The sequence below is a fragment of the Castor canadensis genome, chromosome 4 (assembly GCF_047511655.1).
Source record: "Castor canadensis chromosome 4, mCasCan1.hap1v2, whole genome shotgun sequence".
Lineage (NCBI taxonomy): Eukaryota > Metazoa > Chordata > Mammalia > Rodentia > Castoridae > Castor > Castor canadensis.
This window is the reverse complement of record NC_133389.1, coordinates 174732015-174750386: the sequence shown is the minus strand read 5'-3', so window position 1 is coordinate 174750386 and position 18372 is coordinate 174732015. Positions and strand designations below refer to the sequence as shown.

The window sequence follows — 18372 nt, the reverse complement described above, 5'->3', positions numbered from 1 at the left end:
AACCAAATCCTAGCACAAGCTATCTACGAGAAATATACTTCAAATACTAAGGTACAAACAGAAAAAAAGTAATAGAATGGAAAATAAAATATAAGTAGAATAACTATATTAATGTCACACTACGTATGAGTTATATCATTAAAGATAAATAAGGATGTTTATTATCAAATATTATAGTTGAGTAAATTCATCAAGAAGACAAAATAATTTTAAAGATGTAGTCACCTAAATAACATAACCCCAAACTATCTGAAACAAAAGATAGAAGGAGAAATAGACAAACATAAAATTAAAATTTGGAATTCAACTTTTCTCTCAGTAATTCAAAAAGTAATAGATGGAAAGTGAATATGGATATGCAAGACTTGAGCAGCATTCCTAATCAACTTGACCTAATCAACACTGCTAGAACATTCCATCTCCAACAGCAAAATATATGTTTTTGCAAGTGCACTTGAAACCGTTACCCTCTAAGGTAAAGTAGTCATAGGTTGGGCATGGTATCTTATGCTCATAACCTTGGCTGCTCTAGGAGGTGAAGGATCACAGCTCAAGACCAGACCAGGCAAAGTTAGCAAAACCCCCTGTCAACAAATAAGCCTATTGTGATGGTGCACATGTGTAATTTACAGCTACTTAGTATGCTGTAAGTAGGATGATCACCATCTGAGGCTGCCCAAAGATTCTGTCTGAAAATAACTAAAGAAAAAAATGGCTAGGGATTTGGCTTAAGTAGTATAGCCCATGCCTAGCAAGTAAGAAGCCTTGAGTTCAAGCCCCAGTACTGCAAAAAAAAAAAAAAAAAAAAAAGAAAGAAATCATAATCACAAATTGAAACTCAATAATAAATAGATGTCGGAAAAATCCTCCAAAATATTAAGAAATTAATAACGCCTCTAAATTATCTATTTCTCAAAGAATGTGACAAAGAAAATTAGAATATATTTTGAATGAAAATGAAAACACATCAAAATTCGTGAGATGCAGCCAAGTCAGTACTACTTAAGAAAGATAATACTTTTAAATGTTTCTATTTAAAAAATAATAGTCCAACATCAATGATCTAAATGTCCCCTGAAGAAGCTCAAAAAGGATGACCAAATTAAACCCAAAATGGTAGAAGGAAAAAAGGAAATGATAAAAATGGGAGCAGAGACCAATGGTCATGAAAATAGAATGGAGAAAGTCAAAAGAACCAAGTTTATTTTCATTCAAAGTCTAGTGAATATGTATGTTTCATGCATTTAAAGTTAGAGTCAAATATGTGTGTAAGAAGTGAGTTCACATTTATTTTTTATTCCTCCTTTCAAATAATTTTTAACGGGAACTAAACTTTTCAGGATCCAATGGAAAGAGGGCTTAGACTGTACCTGAATGTTTATTTACATGTTACTTTCAACGTATGCCATGCAATTCTTGTTTTCCATTTGCTGTAATGACTTCAATTTTCTTCTCAAAGTAAAACATACCTAGGTTATATAAAATAAATTGATTCAAGGAGATCTTAGTATTATTATGCTACAGGTAGAACACAGATATATAAGAATCCTGAGAGTAGTTTGGTTTACAAACTGGGCAAACTGGACTTGACCTTAAGATCCCTGCTAACTCAGAGGTTCTACAGTTGAATTTGATGTGGCATATGGTCCTCAAAAGCTGTATGGAAGCCATGAGAACAGAAATGGGGGAAGCCATCTGCCCACATGTGCAGTGCACATCTGTGCATTATTCACGAATAAATTAGCAGAGCTATAAATTTCTCTCAAAAGAAATTGAAAACCAGAATTTTAGAATTTTCACTTCTGTGGCATGGAACACAAGAGATGATGCAAATAGAGCATGAAATTGAGGTAAAATAAATTTTACTGACAGACTCGTATTCTGACAGAATCTGGATATTCAATGTCAATCACTGGGATTTAACTCCTTTTTGGCAAGAAATACACTGGAATGAGTTTTTCTGATAACAGAAGATCCTAATTTAGTAAGAAATTAGCCCAGGAAGTTACTTTTTAAGCAGGCAAACAAATGGGGTCAGAGCTTTCTCCTTTGTTCTAGCACTTGGTTCATTTACACTTTTTTTGCAATATATATGTATATATAATTTCCATTTGTCATTATTAACATTTAATTTGAATTTAAGTAAAGTAAATACTGTCTCCTTGGCTGCACCCATTCTCTCTTTTCCTCCATGCTCAATTTAGGGGGAAAAAATATCTCAACATTCTAGGAAGGAAAACCAAGTTTATTAAGTAGCAGAGGATTCTAAAAACACATACCTCAATACCATAGCTATCCAGAATATTGTCAGAAGGGATGTTGGGGCCAAAATGTTTTGAAAATTCCTCAGGTATCAAAATTCACCTATATGGCTCATACCTGTAATCCCAGCTACTTGGGAGACAGAGATCCAGAAGCTCATGGTTTGAGGCCAGCCTGGCAAAAAGTGAAATACCATCTCAATAAATAAGCCAAACACGGTGGTACATGCCAGTAGTCCCAGCTATGGAGAAACAGAAGTAAGTGGTGCTGATGTGGTTTCAGGGAGAAGGGACAGGGTAAAAGGTGGCTGCAAGTCCAAAACATGTTCAGAAACATTTGTAGGATAAATAACTTGGGAAAGCTCCAAAACCAGGGTGGATATTTTCCCCCATCATGGTCCACATACCACTTGTACTAGAATCACCAAAGGCAGTTGATTAAATTACAGACTCCTGGGCCTCCCTCCAGAAGATGCTTTGTGGATCTTCATTTTACACAGTAATTCTTGTGTATTTAACCTTTTGGAAAATGAAAGAGACGAATTAAAGAGATGGAGAATAATCGTGAAAAGGAAAAATGGGACCTGGCTACCAAAAGGATGATCAACCTAAAGAAAGACTCCACCTGTGTCCAATAACATCCTTCTCACTCTGGTGGACACCCAGGCTCAAGAGCGTCCAGCTTGGTCTCTGTGAAAAGTTCTGTATAGTGAATCCCCTCTTGGTAATAATATTTTACTATCTACAGTGACAACCTTGGAGCCAGAGATGTACCTGAAGCTGAAGTCTCAATAGAAGCCAGAGCCCCCGATGAGTTCCCCAACCCTTCTAGCAGCAGCGAGGAGAGTACAGGCAGCTGGTCCCAGCTAGCCAATGAGGAGGACAACCCAGATGACACAAGTAGCTTTCTGCAGCTCAGTGAGAGATCCATGAGGTACCTGCTTTTCCTTCACTTCACTCCCAAGGAAACTGGTCTCAAGAAAGATTCTGAAAATGCGTTTTATTGTTCTCTGCAAAGTGTCCCTAGTAGAGAAAAAACCAAAAGGAAAGCTCCCCATTCACCAAGCTCTCCCTGTCAGGATTTGTGCTAAAAGTATCTTAATGTCCAGCTATAAGTTTGATGACCTTGGCCAAAGTTAAGGCTCACCTGTGCTCCCTGTCTTGAAAGCCCCAGCTAGTGTATTCAGTGATAACAACTGTGATTTTTTTTGAATTTTTTCATTGTTGTGCTGAGGATACATTTTAGCATTTTAAAAAGTTCTTACAATACATCACGTATATCATACTTGAATGCAACTCCTCCATCATTCTCCTTTATCACTCCTCCCCTCATTCCTGGAATACAACTGTGACTTTTTTTTAACAGAAGCTGCTATTACACCTGGTGTGTTTGAACTTTCTTTCTGGTTCATTTGTATTTCAGATGCAACACAGGCTGGGTTTACACGAGGCAAGTGTTTCCATGCTGTGTTGTGTTGTTTGGCTTGATTGTTCCTCCCCTTTTTCTCCCCTACCCTCTGTATTGTTTTTGGAAAAGCTAGAGAATTTAGTAGAGATCAGATTTGAAATGACTTGATCTAATCAGAAGCCATGAACTAAAAACTAACCCTCTATGAAGTGGAAACTCTAAAAGAAATTCTAGGTTTCTGACCAAAGTCATAGTTGACCTTAGACCAACAAATCCATAAACTTTCCAGAGGAGCCGATTGGAAAGTAGGATTCTGAAGACATATGTTGGGCTCTTTAAAATTTTATTTCTGGCAGTTCAGTCCATTTAGACTTGGAAACATTTAACAATGCTAAATAACTTATCTAAAAATTTAAAAATTATTGGGGCCAAAAAAAAAAAATAGAAGCAAAGAGAGTTTCAATCTTTGGAATAGCAAAAGTTTGTGGGATGATCACCTCCAGTAGAATTTGAATCATCTGGTTTCATCTGGTGAACATCTTGGCTTTCCCACCTGAAACTTAAGACAAGAATTTAAAGTTGAGGGAGTCTGGCTGGCTGATTACTCATGATATTCCTGAAGGAACACTGTGTTACTACATGACATACCAAGTAGTCACCTTTCCAAAATCTTACTTGGAAAAGATTTCTTTGGAAAATAGAGAAGGTGTGAGGAGACTCACTGAGCTTTGTTTAAAAAGAAATCAGTGCTTTTCATTTCACAAGTACAGACAGAGCAAAAAAACTGACTGAACTCTACTGTGTTTAACAGTAAGTTCCAGGCTCATAAATAGACCATATGTTGGTTGTACAGCCTACAAAAATGATACAATATGTGATCCTCCTTTTCTGTGGTACATAGCAAGATGTGATCTTTTCTTCTATGATACATAAGGTATCAAGCATTGCTCCTTCTTGAAGGTTGTCAAATAAGAGAGCAATGAAATTTTGACCATAACCCAAAGTTGGATTATTTCTCTCTACATCTAGTCTGCAGGAAAACAACAAAGCAGGTGTACATCCTATGAAATCCTTTGCAATGTCCCTGAGAAAAATCCCTTGAATTACAAAGGGAAAATGAGTTCACTGGTTTCTTTCAAAATCCAAGAAACAGGCAGATAAGCATTCTAGTATCTTCCCCAGCCAAAAGGAGTATCTTCATTTCTATAGAAATACCCACCAGGAGGACATCTCTTGTTTATAGATGAATATCTTCTCTCTAAATAGAATGAAGAAGGAAAGAGATGCTGATTGTTACCCATTGGGGGAGTGATCCACCAAGTGTGATATTCCTTCAGTAATTATAAATTATCATCACTATCTTTATTGTTATTATTATTATTGTCACCCTGAGCTCTGAGTCTTCTGCCTGTGTTCCCCCTGATTGGCACTAATCAGTACCAATGTGAAAGTCTTAGACAAAAAAGCAATGTTCTCCTGGAGAGCCAAGGTAGTACCTCTTACAACAGTGGAACATCAGATTCAGCAGCATAACCAGTGTGGGGACAGGCATTAATATGTAAACTTTTGCTTTGTCAGCAATGGCAACAGTAGTGCCACTAGCAGTCTTGGCATTATGGACCTGGACATTTATCAGGAAAACATGCCATCTTCTCCCATGATTCAGTAAGTAGCCATGAGGTGCAGTGATTGTGAGACCACACTCCAATTCCATCTGGCAATCCATTTTGGTCATTCAGGCTGTGCCCAACCACTGATTCATTGTGTCTGTGCTGCTGTGGTTCCATGTCACTAAAGCAAGGATTCAGACCTGGAATAGACCCTTCTCTATCACCCACCTATTTCCTGACTTTGAATCCAGTCTCTGTAGAACAATCATTTCAGATAAAGTTTATCACTATAATAAGAAGTATATGTCACTTTTCCTACTTGGACATATAGAAGCAAAAATTGCATTTCAATTGTACCATGCCACCCAAGGAAGACTATTCAATAGCTTGATTCACTAAAGCGTATTGTCACTCGAATATAATCAAGTGTGAGTGGATTCTCTTTTGCTTGTGGACACCTAGGATTATCATTTCTAAATGTGTCTAATACCAAATGGTTGCCATGATGGAGATGTGTTATTCCCACTTGGTGACCCTGGTCCCCACAATATGAGGACTTCTCAAAAACCAAAAAAAAAGATTCTTAGAGATGTATTTGTGTACTACATAAAGTGTAGCACAGAACAGAAGGGCAACATGAAGTCATGACTACTCCTGGAATTTGTGATTGCTCTGGAAAATTAAGTGAACTAAAATCTATTTTTGACTATTCTGACTTAGCTTATTATTTGGAGAGTTCTGAAATTTTAGAAAAATAAAGAGGAAGTATAGGACTAAAATTCCTTCCACCTATTTTCTCAGTCACTATCAATAGCTAGAGTATTTTTATTTGGCCATTTAATCAGGTGCATCCCTCAGTGATTGGAGGCTCCAAAGCATCCTTCATCGTTTCACAGAACCATTATTCACAAGTGGAGATGAGCATATGAACACACACATTTGCTTTTTTCTTGTTAAGGAGAACCAAAAAACAAACAAACAAAAACTACTCTGGAGTATATTTTTTTCTTCAGGAAACATTAATTTAGCTACTTTTCCCACTTTCCTTGCAATATGAGCCTATGACATCAGGGTAGGTGTGTATTCAAGAAAAAGCTAAGATCACCACATCCATTACCCAGCACAGTAGCTCCATAATAGCAAAAATGATAGTTGACATTTGTCATGCCCTTATGTCACTTACACAAAGATCAAACAGAAAATCTTGACCCTTAGGAAATGTGCATTAAGTATTAATTTTTCTCTCTACATCAGTGGAATTCACCATCATCAATGGAATTCAACAATTCAATGAAATTTAACAATTCAATGGAATTTATCAGCCAGATCTTGTAGCAAAAGAGAATATAAGAGAATCCTGTGTCATCAAAAGACACATTTTAAGAAGCTAATTCCAAATTTCTAGGAAATTTAGAGGCTTTCCAACATGGTCACTTCCTTTCATCTTTTGGACCATATGTTCTCATTTTGGAAACATTACTGAATCCTCCCACTTTGTACAAGGCCCTGTAATAAGTACATACCCTGTGAAAACATCTCCAATGTTAAACGCTACCATAGGTAATGAAATAATCACATCAGTTATGAGTCCCTAGTTATAAAACATCTCCATCCTACCATACTTGCCTGTAATAAAAGCAGTAAAAAAGAAAAATTTCAATTCATTGAAATATTTTACAGTAAAATTTAGATTCTGCAGTTTGCCGATTGTCTTCTAACGTGTTTCAGATCAAAGAATGATATATATGCAAAAAAAATTTTCCTATATTAAAATACAAACAAATTGCAATCACAGTTCAGAAAAAAATTCTGTGACTATATGGAAACATATGGTTCATTAAATAACAACTAAAAGTCAGGAGAAGGGTAAGTCCCAAAGTCAGAACTAGCTACCCCAAATCTCTCCTTGGGATTGACTGCTCAATCCTGTGAGGTTTCTGGCAGGAAGACTGGAGAACAGAGGACATTTCCCTGAGTCTTCCACATCAGTTATCCTAACTAAAACCATTCAGGTTGTCTGAACTTCTCTTTGGTGGAGTGGGATATTTACTGCACACCCCATAGGTCTATGCAATATCCCCATTGTTCTTTCCCAGCTGAGAACAAAAAATCAGAAGTGTAGGGTAATAAAACCCATCACCTCATCTTCCATTTATAACTGATTCTTCCTACATATTATCAACCATATACTATTGTTTTCCTTTCAAAGTGAATTAGTAGAAGAAAAGGAGATTCTTAAAGGACAGTCAGAAAGCATAAAGGGTAAGCCAAATTCCCATAATTTTGACACACAATTACCTTGAATTTCCCTTTGGAAAGCAGAGTAAGGCTGTGGTTGTATCTGTTCAGAACATGCCTCTGGACTGCCAGGGAGAACAGCCAGCCACCCAAGGAGCCTGCTGGTGATCAACTTTGACCTGGAACCAGAGTGTCCTGATGCCGAGCTTCGAGCTACTCTGCAGTGGATAGCTGCCTCCGAACTGGGGATCCCCACAATCTACTTTAAGAAATCTCAGGAGAGCAGAATTGAAAAGGTACCATGTTCCCTGTTTGAGTAGGAAATCAACAAAGCTTTGTGTTTTTGTCAGTGTTAGAAACTCAACAAGTGCCCACTTAATCCTTATGAATTTAAAGTGTTTGAGCTTGACTTTTCTTGACCTAAGAACAGTGGCAAGAACTTTGAAACCTTCCACCTGTATAAATCTAGAAATGATTACTGTTTCTTTGACCCTCAGTTTGTCTTAACTACGTGGAGGTAATGAGGAAAGGAAATTGAAGAGATAACTTTTTCAAAGCTATTTACAATTTAATTCTTTTGTTATTTTTTTGTGCACCTTGCTCTGAGGCCAGCCTCTTCATAACACACCAAATGTAGGAAAAAATGACCTGATATATATTAGAAACTAAAGTGAGGTCATTCTGATATTCAAACTAAACTCTAATTTTCTCTTCATTAGATGCTAAAGAATAGAACTTTAGTCAATACCACAGTTAATTGTAACAATTGCTCTAAATCCTTATCTCTAAAACCTTATCTCTACCACGAACCATGGTAGAATCTCAACCATTAAAATCAGTGAATGAATCCATCTGCCCAATGTCTTCAAAGTCAAGTTCCTGTAATTTATTCTCATTTTAAAACGATATCAAATTGATAATGCTGTATTAGTTTTTTAATTGCTGTTTACAAACTGCCACAAATATACCAGCTTCAAGAACACCCTGCTTTGCAAGTTAGAAATTGGAGTGAGTTTCACTATAATTTCTGCTCAAGTCTTAGGAGACAGAAATCAAGAAGTCGGTCTAGTTGGTCTTTTATCTGGAAAGTTACAGGCAAGAAGAAGTGTACAAACACATTTGTTGTCCTAGTTCAGTTCTTTGCAGTTGTAAGACTGAAGTTCCCGTTTCATTACTCATACTCAGCTTCTACAAGCTGCAGACATTCTGGGCCACATGTTCTGATGCTCTCAGTCTCTATGGTAGCTTTTGCCACTAGGCAGAGAAAATCCTGTGCTTTTAAAGCGTTTGTGTGATTAGGTTAAGTTCTGCTGATAATCTCTCTTTTGATTAACTCAAGTTTAACTGAGTCCCTTTACCATGTAAAGTAGCATGGCAAGGATATGCTGTTTTATACCATTCATGTTCCTAAGGATTACAGCAGAAAATCTTGATGGCTGTTTTAGAATCCTGCCCTTCACAGCCACCATGTACTTGTCATGTCTTATTGTCACTAGGAACCTCCATGTACCTCATTACACTTGAGAGGAACAGAATGGGTTCGACTTTTCCCTCTTTTGCTAAAGAGCAAATTGGGACACCGCCCCCCCCGCCACAAGAGGCTGGTAGGTGAGAGATTCCTCTGAGAGTGACCCCTGAGCCTAGTCCCCAAGTCCTGCGTACTCTGAAAAACACTTCTTCGTGGTTCTCCATTTAAAAGGGCCTCTCTAAGCTAAATGACTTTGGGTTATAATCTGGATATTTTAATGTGAAATTACACTCTAATTTTCAGCACCAAAACCTAACAACCCAAAACAAAGTAGTTTTTACCTTCTTGCCCATGCAAGAACAGCCTCCCCATCTTTGTAGGAACAACCAATGGAATTGACTACTGGAAAAATCCAGAAGACTTAATTCATTTTCTATGCTCTCTCTCACTTCAATGTCTTCCTCCCACCAATATTTTATACTTCTTTTCATGTCTAGACCTACCTTATCTTCTACCCAACTTAATCTTGGTATCCTCTTCACTTGTCGTGGTTCTGTGGCAAGGTGATGAATGATCCACTATTTGATAAAATCTCCTCCAATCTTAACCCCCCAGCCTGCTCATTGCAAAGGGTGAAAAGGAGCATAGTCACATCTGATCCCTCTCCGTATCATACTCTATCCCAAGGGGAAGGAAACAAGAATATTCTCCGTAGTACATTCCCAAGATCTTGGGAAAAAAATGAAAGGGTTTCTACTTTATCTCTAGCTACTCCATAAATAAAAGTATTTTGTGGTGCACTTTCAGGGGTGTCTTAAGGGAACACATTTTAGTTCATTCCATCTTTTTGAAGAAACATTTCATGTGTATATACATCTAATAAATCCCCAGTTGGTGAAAAAATAAGGAGTATTTCACTAATGCCTGGTTTATGTAAATCATACCCTGGCTTGATATTTGTCTATCCCTAACTAGTTTTCAGTTCTAAAAGGGAATTCCTGTCCATACTCGTCACTATGTTTTTGAGAAAATAAATGTTCCACTACCGTTATCATGAAAAACATAAAATTATGTTTCACTTACTCATTTCAATCAGCTCAAGGAATTCTAAATAATACAGCTTTAGGGACTAAATTTAGTTTCAGAGTCAGTTAAGGCTCTGTACTACTAGAAGCTTTTCTGTAAATGGATGCCACCTTTTGTTGTCTATGATTGAATTGGTTAAATAAAGAAAACCTTAAACCAACATTTAGACATTCTTTTATCAAGAGTGATTTTTGAGGCCTGATTCTGTTTGTTTTTTAATTAGTTAAGTAATTAAGCAGCCATTTTCAAGACTGGTGAAAAAGAGAGAGGGGATGGGTCATGCACAAACAGCAATATCTCAGTCGGTCCTCATCTGCTTAGAGAAGGTTTAAAGAAACTCTAAGTTCAGGAAATGATATCTTACCATTGTCAGTTGAGTTATTGAACACCTACATAGAAGAATACCTTAAGTCTCTATTTGTGTGAATCTTGATTTTATTTTATTTTTTGGACAAATTAATTTAGTCAACATGTTTCCCTCTGTGGTATGATCAATTTACTAACCTTCCTGCCTTAAGAAAATAGAGGCTGAGGCAGAGGATGACATGAGTGAATGCTAAAGCAACTCATCTTCCCCACTATTGCTTAGAAGCTTGGCCTTGGAATTGGAGGGCACTTAAATACAGCTTATGATGAAATCCCAGCCTTAGTTCTATCCAAAAAGCAAATTCCAAATATTCTGGATGCCCAATGTACTGTCATTCCTCTGGTGACACATTGCATCTTCATTTTCAAGCTTTTCATTTTATTTTCATTCTTCCTAGTCATTAAAAGGCTATGTGTATTTGAAAGTCCTACATTCTGAACATTCATCTAATGTTTACAGAGTATCTTTGACATGCTGGGAGTTGTTCGAATCTCTGCAGACCTATTGAACAAAAGAGACAAAACTTACTACCCTCTAGAGTTTACATTCTAATTCAGGAAGAACGCAAGGCAGGGAGAACATAAACCAAGAGATGCACAGGTTTGTAAACAGCAACCTTGAGATGTGATGGGAGTTTACTTTGAACAAGGGAAATGAGAAGCATATAAAAATTGTGTTTTCAAATTATAGCTAGAAGTCAAATGGGTACGAAATAGAATTGCCTTGAATGCTTAATCACAATTCAAATTCCTAACCTTTTGATCATTCTGATGAGGACTAATATCTGAGATCCTCTTCTATGGGAAGATGGCTACTAATCCTAACACCCAATAACCTAAAACAGTTTATAAGTTTAATTCACAGCAACTGCAACATCAGTTAAATTTACTCCAATTAATTCAAGGCAGAAGAAGAAAGAGGTCGTTAGTACATTTGGTTTAAAAAAGAAAAAGACAACCCAGTGAATAATTGTCCTGCTTTTGGGACCCAATAATCACTAGCTCACCAGCAGCTTTTCTTCTATTTAAATTCAGCAAATTTTTATGAATTGGAGGAGGCTGATGACTGGCCTCACAGCAAATCTAGTGCCTTGCTTATCTTTAAGCATGCCTTAAGAATTACTCCCTTGTCATGGAAGCAGTTCATAGAAAGGAACATGCAGAAAGAAGAAACTGATATATGCTTGCCTTCCTAAGGAAGTGGGGATCAGAAAAGAAATGGCCTCAGTGTTAACTTCCTAGACCATGCCACATGCAAAGCTGTAGGAGAATGAGAGAAAATGATGATATTGACTTGACTCAACCTTCCCCCTCAAGAAAACCAAAAACTTTCAGTTAAATTATCAGTTCTAGCTAGGTGTCGCCAGTGGCTCATTCCTATAATCCTAGCTTCTTGGGAGGCTGAGATTAGGAAGATCATGGTTCTAGGCCACACCAAGCAGAATAGTGTTCTAGACCCCCATCTCAACATAAAAAAAAATAATAAGCTGAGCACCCTGGAAAGTGCCTGTTATCATAGTGGTGGCAGAAAGAATAAAACAGGAAGATCCTGCTCTAGGCCAGACTAGGCAAAAAGGGGGAGCCTATATCCAAAATAACAAAAAGGTCTGGAAAGCTGTGTAGTGCTTGCTTCACAAGTGCAGTAGCCTTAGTTCAAACCCCAGTACTACCAAAAAAGGGGGGGAAAGTATGAGTTGAAGATGCACATCACAAAGGAGGAGAAATGAGGACAACAACAGATATTAGTAACTATTGTACAAAGTCTTAGGGCTTTTCATTAGTAAACGTAAGAAATTGTCCCCAGTGAACCCTTTAATGGGTATTCTCAAACTCAGGGAGTGTCAGAAATACCAGGGAAGGTTTTACAAACTCCATGGTCCGACCAATTAGGTAAGCATCTCCTCCGGGGCTAAGCCCCAAGCATCAGGGTTTTGCAAGGTCTCTACAATTCTAGAATGCTGTCAAGGCTAAAAATCACAAACCCATAGGCCATGATTTCAGGAGCAATCCAGGGACCAACTCACTCATGCCCACCAAAATCTAATTTTTGCTTTGGAGCAAAAGATGGTAGCTGATTTCAGAAGACTTGGTTGAATGATTCACAAAAAAAATACACAGTTTGCAGACACTCCCATAAATATACCTACATGATTTTGTAAATAATCTACTCCTTTAAATGTACCTGAGAATACAAAGACGTTTGCCATGTGATACTTTTTGTTTTAAATGATCCATCAATGGTAAATTGTCACAGAATATAGATTCTTTGAGTTTCCTAAGACAAAATATTCGCTTAAGAAATGCCAACTGTGGTCTACAGAAAAGGAACCTAATTATTATTGATTATGAAATAAAAAAAACTTTCAATTTTATTTTTAATATAGTGGAAAGAAAAGCCAAAACCCCTGACATGCTAAAGCTAACTATGAAAATACCAAAGTAATAGCATGGCTGGACAGGATGCAAGCTCTAGGGCCAGCTGCTAAATAAAATGTGTTTGTCAAAGTCTATAGTAATGAGCTGGAAATTTCCTTTTCTGGCTTCTTCACAACCTCTGATTTCATTATTATCCAGTTTTTCGTGAAGAAAGCATGAGACCTCCTGCTTCTCAGCTCCATAGATGTTTCAAGATCTCATTGTACAAGATTAAGTCATCCCTGCCTCAGAGCATGCTATATTTAGTGAGGCCAGATTATTTTAGAAGATGCTTTGTTGGATTATCAGCTTGGACTTAGAAATCATGAGACAGATTCTAGCCCAGAGCATTCGTCAAACTATGAGTAGAGTGGCCTCGCTGCTGGGTCTTATACTCGTTTTGGATCACACTAGCATCTTGTTGTCTTTACCACACTAAGAGTTTCTCTTTTGCAGGCCCCACAGAGATGGAAAGAAGCTGGAATTTGGCTTCCAGCAAAGTCTGAAGTACAGAACCTTCTGGGAAGGGTCTGTCAAATATTGGCCTCTGTGCCAGAGTTTTGATTCTGTCTCCACAAGCAATTAATTAGAGAGAAAAGTTAGTAAAGTGGTGGTCCAGTAAGCCATAGTTTACAGTAAAAAAAAATAAAGCAGAAAGGACCTAAGGCTAATGTTTCACTTCTGTGTACTTTGCATCAACTGAACCATTACAAGACATGTAAAGACAGGACATACCCTTAAGGATGACATTGTCAAAGTCCACTGGTGCCCATTCAGGAAAATCTAGAGAGAGAAATCAATTGACCTGTGAGCATCTCCCAGTGAATCTTCAGACACATGAAGGCCAGGGCTTCTCCATCAGGAATGTCTACTCCCTAGATTTCCAATAAAAGCTGAGAGAGACTGATTAATCAAATCATGCAAATATGCCTTAGCCTTCTCCCCTTCCACTTCCCTTGGGACTAATATTCTGAAACTTCGTGTTTTCACTCATTTGTTCAATCAAAAACATGACCTGACTCTTTCATACACACTGAGATAAAAGCAACAGTTCAACAGTCACCTTTATATATCTTCATAAATCAGCCACCTGGAATACTCCCTTCTTGAGTATGTCTGCATTATAATCAAGTCCTTCACCTAAAGAATTTTCATCTGTTCCCAAAATCTGAGGAAGCCAGTAGAGAGGAAACTAGGCAAGATGGTGAATGGTGTTAACAATGGTGCAATCTCCTCACCTGCTCCACCCAGGCAATGGCTGGTTTCTCTGAAATTCTATGGTGCTCCCTCACTCTTTTCTTGGATAAAAATCTCTTGATGCTTGTTCTCATCATGTGGGTAAGATGTGCTTCTCAAGATGGAATGAGGAACCAATGGGTGGCCCTACTTGAAAATTTGGCATTTAATTTATTTGACTAAATATACAAATCCAATGAGAAATTATTTATGATAGAACTAGAAAGGACAGTATGCCATGTTGGACAGTCCTGGTATGGGTGAAAGTCTAACCCAGAGAAAAGCAAACCTGAGGGAACACCTAAAAGACAGACTCTTAAGAATTAGCCTCATTCTATCTAGTCCCCTATTAATAATGGAACTCCCAAGAAGAAAATTTCACTTCAGTTGAAGAAACATTCCTAGAAAGGAAATAGACTGTCCTAGAAAACAGTCTCCTGAAACTAGAGATACTCAAATACAGACAGGAGGACCACTGGCCTTGGAAGGGCAGTAAATGAGATGCCACCCATGGGGGACACTGTGATATGAGTTCTAACTCTCTGTCTTTCTTAAGTTTCTAGATGTCGTGCAACTGGTTCATCAGAAGTCCTGGAAGGTGGGGGATATCTTTCATGCAGTTGTCGAGTACTGCAAAATCCATGAGGAGCAGAAGGAAGGGACCCCGAGTCTCTTTGACTGGCTCTTGGAACTGGGATAAAGCAGCATTCCCCTCGGGAGTATTTCCTTCCTTCATCCCAGCTTAGATTATAGTAGTTTGCTCTAAATACTCTGAACTTTCTCAAAACATTGTATCACATTAGCAGAACTATTAAAAAACCTTTTCTCCGGTACTGTGTTCATGGACCAAATCTAAGAGTAAGCAGGATATAGATCTGTACAAATCAATACAACCCATGGATACGTCCAAAACATCTTGTATTCAAATGGCTGCAAAAAAACCACTTCAGTGGGGCCCAACAACAAAGCTTACAACAGCCCCAAACTCTAGGAAAGCTGGACTCATATATGTGTAATAATATAAAGTGATATTTATTGTCTCCAAATATGTGAATCAACTGGAAACAAACTTACTGGTCAAAATGATTTTATAAACTATGCTGTAATCTTCATTATACTTTTCTGAGTAGGTGAAGGGGCTGTCAGTCCAAGGAAACACTTAGGATATGGGTGAGATAATCTCTAGGACTTCATACAAAAGATTTCCACCTTCAGATCAATATCAGTAGGTATTAACAGACATGGAGCAGTGTATCAGTGTTCCCTATGGAGGTGATTTCATTTTTTTCACTGCAATCCATTGATGGATATTCCAGTTCTTCCCAAACATCTCTGGGTTTCTTTGCTTACCAGAAAACAAATGGCACCCAGCTGGGAGAGAAGAAGACTGAAATTGCCTTGTTTCTATCATTACATTATTTGGACAAAATTATTACAGAATTCTTACCCTTACTTACTGAAATAAAGTCTGCCTATATACTGAATTATGTGAAATATAAACTTTCATTTTACTTTTATTATGAATTAAGGAGAGATTATTATCTTAAATAATATATTGACTTACCTTTGAGGCTCATAAGCCATGAAGAGATTGTTATCTAAGGTCAGGTACATACACTAAGCTTGGTGGTTTGTTGCACTGTGAATGCCTTGACACTCATACAGTTGACATACTACTCCAGTGACATTTACAGTGATGAATGTAGGTTAATGGTCTTGTGTTTGACATGACTAGTTAGGATTGCAGACTTCCTGATTCAAAAATGTTGGACACTGTATTTGTGGAAAAGAAGGTTTTATCACATTTTAAATATTTTAATAACAGAATTACTCTTTTGAAAAATGGGGGAATTTAATATGTTCCTAATAAGTCTCTTTCCTTCTGACTAAATTAGCTACACAAACTTTTATTTTGTTGATTAAAGAGGTACTTATTAAGAATCTTCTGAAATATTACTCTTTTATTTTGCTTTTAAAGACTGCAAAATAATTTTAAATGTGAACAAGGCCCCACACTATCAATACTGGCATTACCTAATCTATTATCCAAATCATGAAATGTCAAAAACACTTCCTTATAAACCATACTTTTTCCCACTAACACCTTGCCAGGCATCTTTTTCAGTGCTCTTTGGGTGTTTATTATACAAATAGTCCAAATTTAGATGGTATATTTAATTTGACGCATTAACTAGATTTTAAAATCTATCCCTCACCTCAAACTCAAATGTGCTTCTTTATGCTACTAAATGGAAAGGATATATTTATTTTTTAAACAATCCCAAAATATTGTGTGTAGACTTTTGTCATGCTCAAATAAATGTTTATTATCCTACAAAGCACAAACACTGGATTGTAACCATGTGATGAAGTTACATATATTGTATCTAATGTTACAAACTAATCAATAAATTCCTGTTGCAAATTGTTGTTCTTTTTTTCCTCCAAGAGCTTTAAGTACGTTATAGAAAAACTAGTCACCTTGTGATTAGATGAAGTAGATGTAACCTTTAAAAAGAGTTTGCTGACCTGCTTTCAATTTTGGAACAAGTTCTTTGATGAAATCTGTTGAAATTAGCAATATTCATGTAAATCACTCCTTGTCAGCCTTGGCACTGATCACATTTGGGGCCAGATAATTCTTTGTTGCCAGGGTTGTCTTGAGCATTATAGGATGCTTGATGGGATCTCTCAACTTTACCTACCAGATGTCAATACCTGCTTTCTATCAGTAGTAACAATGGAAAAAGTCTCCCAAAATTGGCAAATGTCCGTGAGGACCACTGGTATAATTGATGCACTGAAGAGGCAGGACCTAGGGACTCTCTCTATTAGGTGGTACGATACAGGAGGACGAGCCTATTTCCTCTGTGTAGGGAGTCTCAGTAAGAACCTGAAAACCATTCATCCCCTAGTCAAGACCCATATATGACCTTCACATTAAGCCTGGGAGACAGGAGAAAGAGACAGAAGACCAGAAAGGAGTCTATCGGCCTAAACCTAGACGCTAATAAACCAAAGGAAAACTCATCAAGGTTAGAAGCAAGTGAATCAATGGTCTCTAAAATCAGGAAATAAAGTACTAAGATGAAGCAGTGAGAATCAAGCTTAACTTTGTCACTAAGAAGAAGGCAAGAGCATGCATATATAAGGAAGATTTCTCCAGTCAGCTAGAGGGCACTGGAAAAATAAAAACAAACTCTGGATGTTGGCAAGAAGAGACTTTATTTGAAAGTATTATTGAGGGGGGAACAACCTCAGTAGAGATGGAGACTGTTGATAATGCTGCCACAATTAGATTAGCAAGTATGCAATGGTCAAGTGAAAGGGAATTTTGTCTTATCAAAAGCGGTAAAATGGCTAGAAAGGCTGAGGTGTGAGGAAGGAGGGTAAACAGGTGAATCATTGAAGTAACATGACCACAGAGTAAATCAAGGCATATTTTATTCTGAGGTCAGCCTCTTCTCAGGAGGTGCTCCTTATGTTGTTCTCAGGAGGGCTGTATGCTGCATCAGACAGAGGGTATGTCAAGGTTCAGGGGCTGGAGGGAAGGAGAGAAGCTTTACTTAAGCTTGGCCAAAAAGCATTTTATTACAATTGACTAGTGGGTAAACTCTGGCAAATTCATTATGAGGCAAAGAATGGGAAGCTGGAGGAAGTATGTCTGGCCCTGTCTGAGATAAATGGAATGAGGAAAGCTATCTATGAGTCTTATCTAAGTCATATGAAGAAGAATGATTCCTTGCAATAAGCTGTATTGCAGGACAGAAAAGTTTGAGAGGATTTCTGTACCTATGACTGTTTGCTAGCATCACAGGGCTCAGATAACGTTCACAATGTCAGTATCAAAGACTCAACAAATGGTCCCAATGAAACCATTATCCTGATATCCTCCTGGGGCCCGGTGTCTTTCTTTCATAAAGCAGATACATGTTGCCCCACTTAATAAATGCTCTTTTAGTAATTACGGGCAGGATGTCAGGCACAATGCTAGACAGTTGGAATGAAAGTGTAAATCACACCTAGACAGTAGGGAAAACACACACATCAAGATCTAATATGTGTCATAATGCAACACTTTGGAAGAAAGAGGAGACAAGGACAGAGTATTTATTTTCCATGTCCAAGGGAAAAAAACATTTGAGCTCAGCTTTTTGGGTAGGAGGAAGTCATTTAAACAAGTGGGCAGTGGGGACTCCAAAGAACTGACTAGACGATATTCAGAACAAAATAAGATGTGAGTAAAAATCTGGACATGCAGTCTGAAATGTAAGTGTAATGTAA

The 18372-nt window shown here is 37.6% G+C and overlaps 1 protein-coding gene across 9 annotated transcripts in view; it reads left to right on the top strand.

Moving 5' to 3' along the window:
• Sphkap (SPHK1 interactor, AKAP domain containing) overlaps window positions 1-16530 on the top strand; it is a 157327-nt gene extending 140797 nt beyond the window's left edge. For 7 of the 9 annotated variants that reach the window (XM_074071909.1, XM_074071912.1, XM_074071908.1 and 4 more), the window contains 6 exons: window positions 3010-3195; window positions 3685-3711; window positions 5248-5334; window positions 7489-7541; window positions 7629-7813; window positions 14645-16530. In XM_074071909.1, the coding sequence (XP_073928010.1) occupies window positions 3010-3195; window positions 3685-3711; window positions 5248-5334; window positions 7489-7541; window positions 7629-7813; window positions 14645-14788 (682 nt within the window). In that variant the 3' untranslated portion in view covers window positions 14789-16530. The remainder of the gene's footprint in view (window positions 1-3009; window positions 3196-3684; window positions 3712-5247; window positions 5335-7488; window positions 7542-7628; window positions 7814-14644) is intronic. The other 2 variants (XM_074071907.1, XM_074071911.1) reach the window with 2 other exon arrangements.
• The last annotated feature ends 1842 nt before the right edge of the window (window positions 16531-18372 follow it).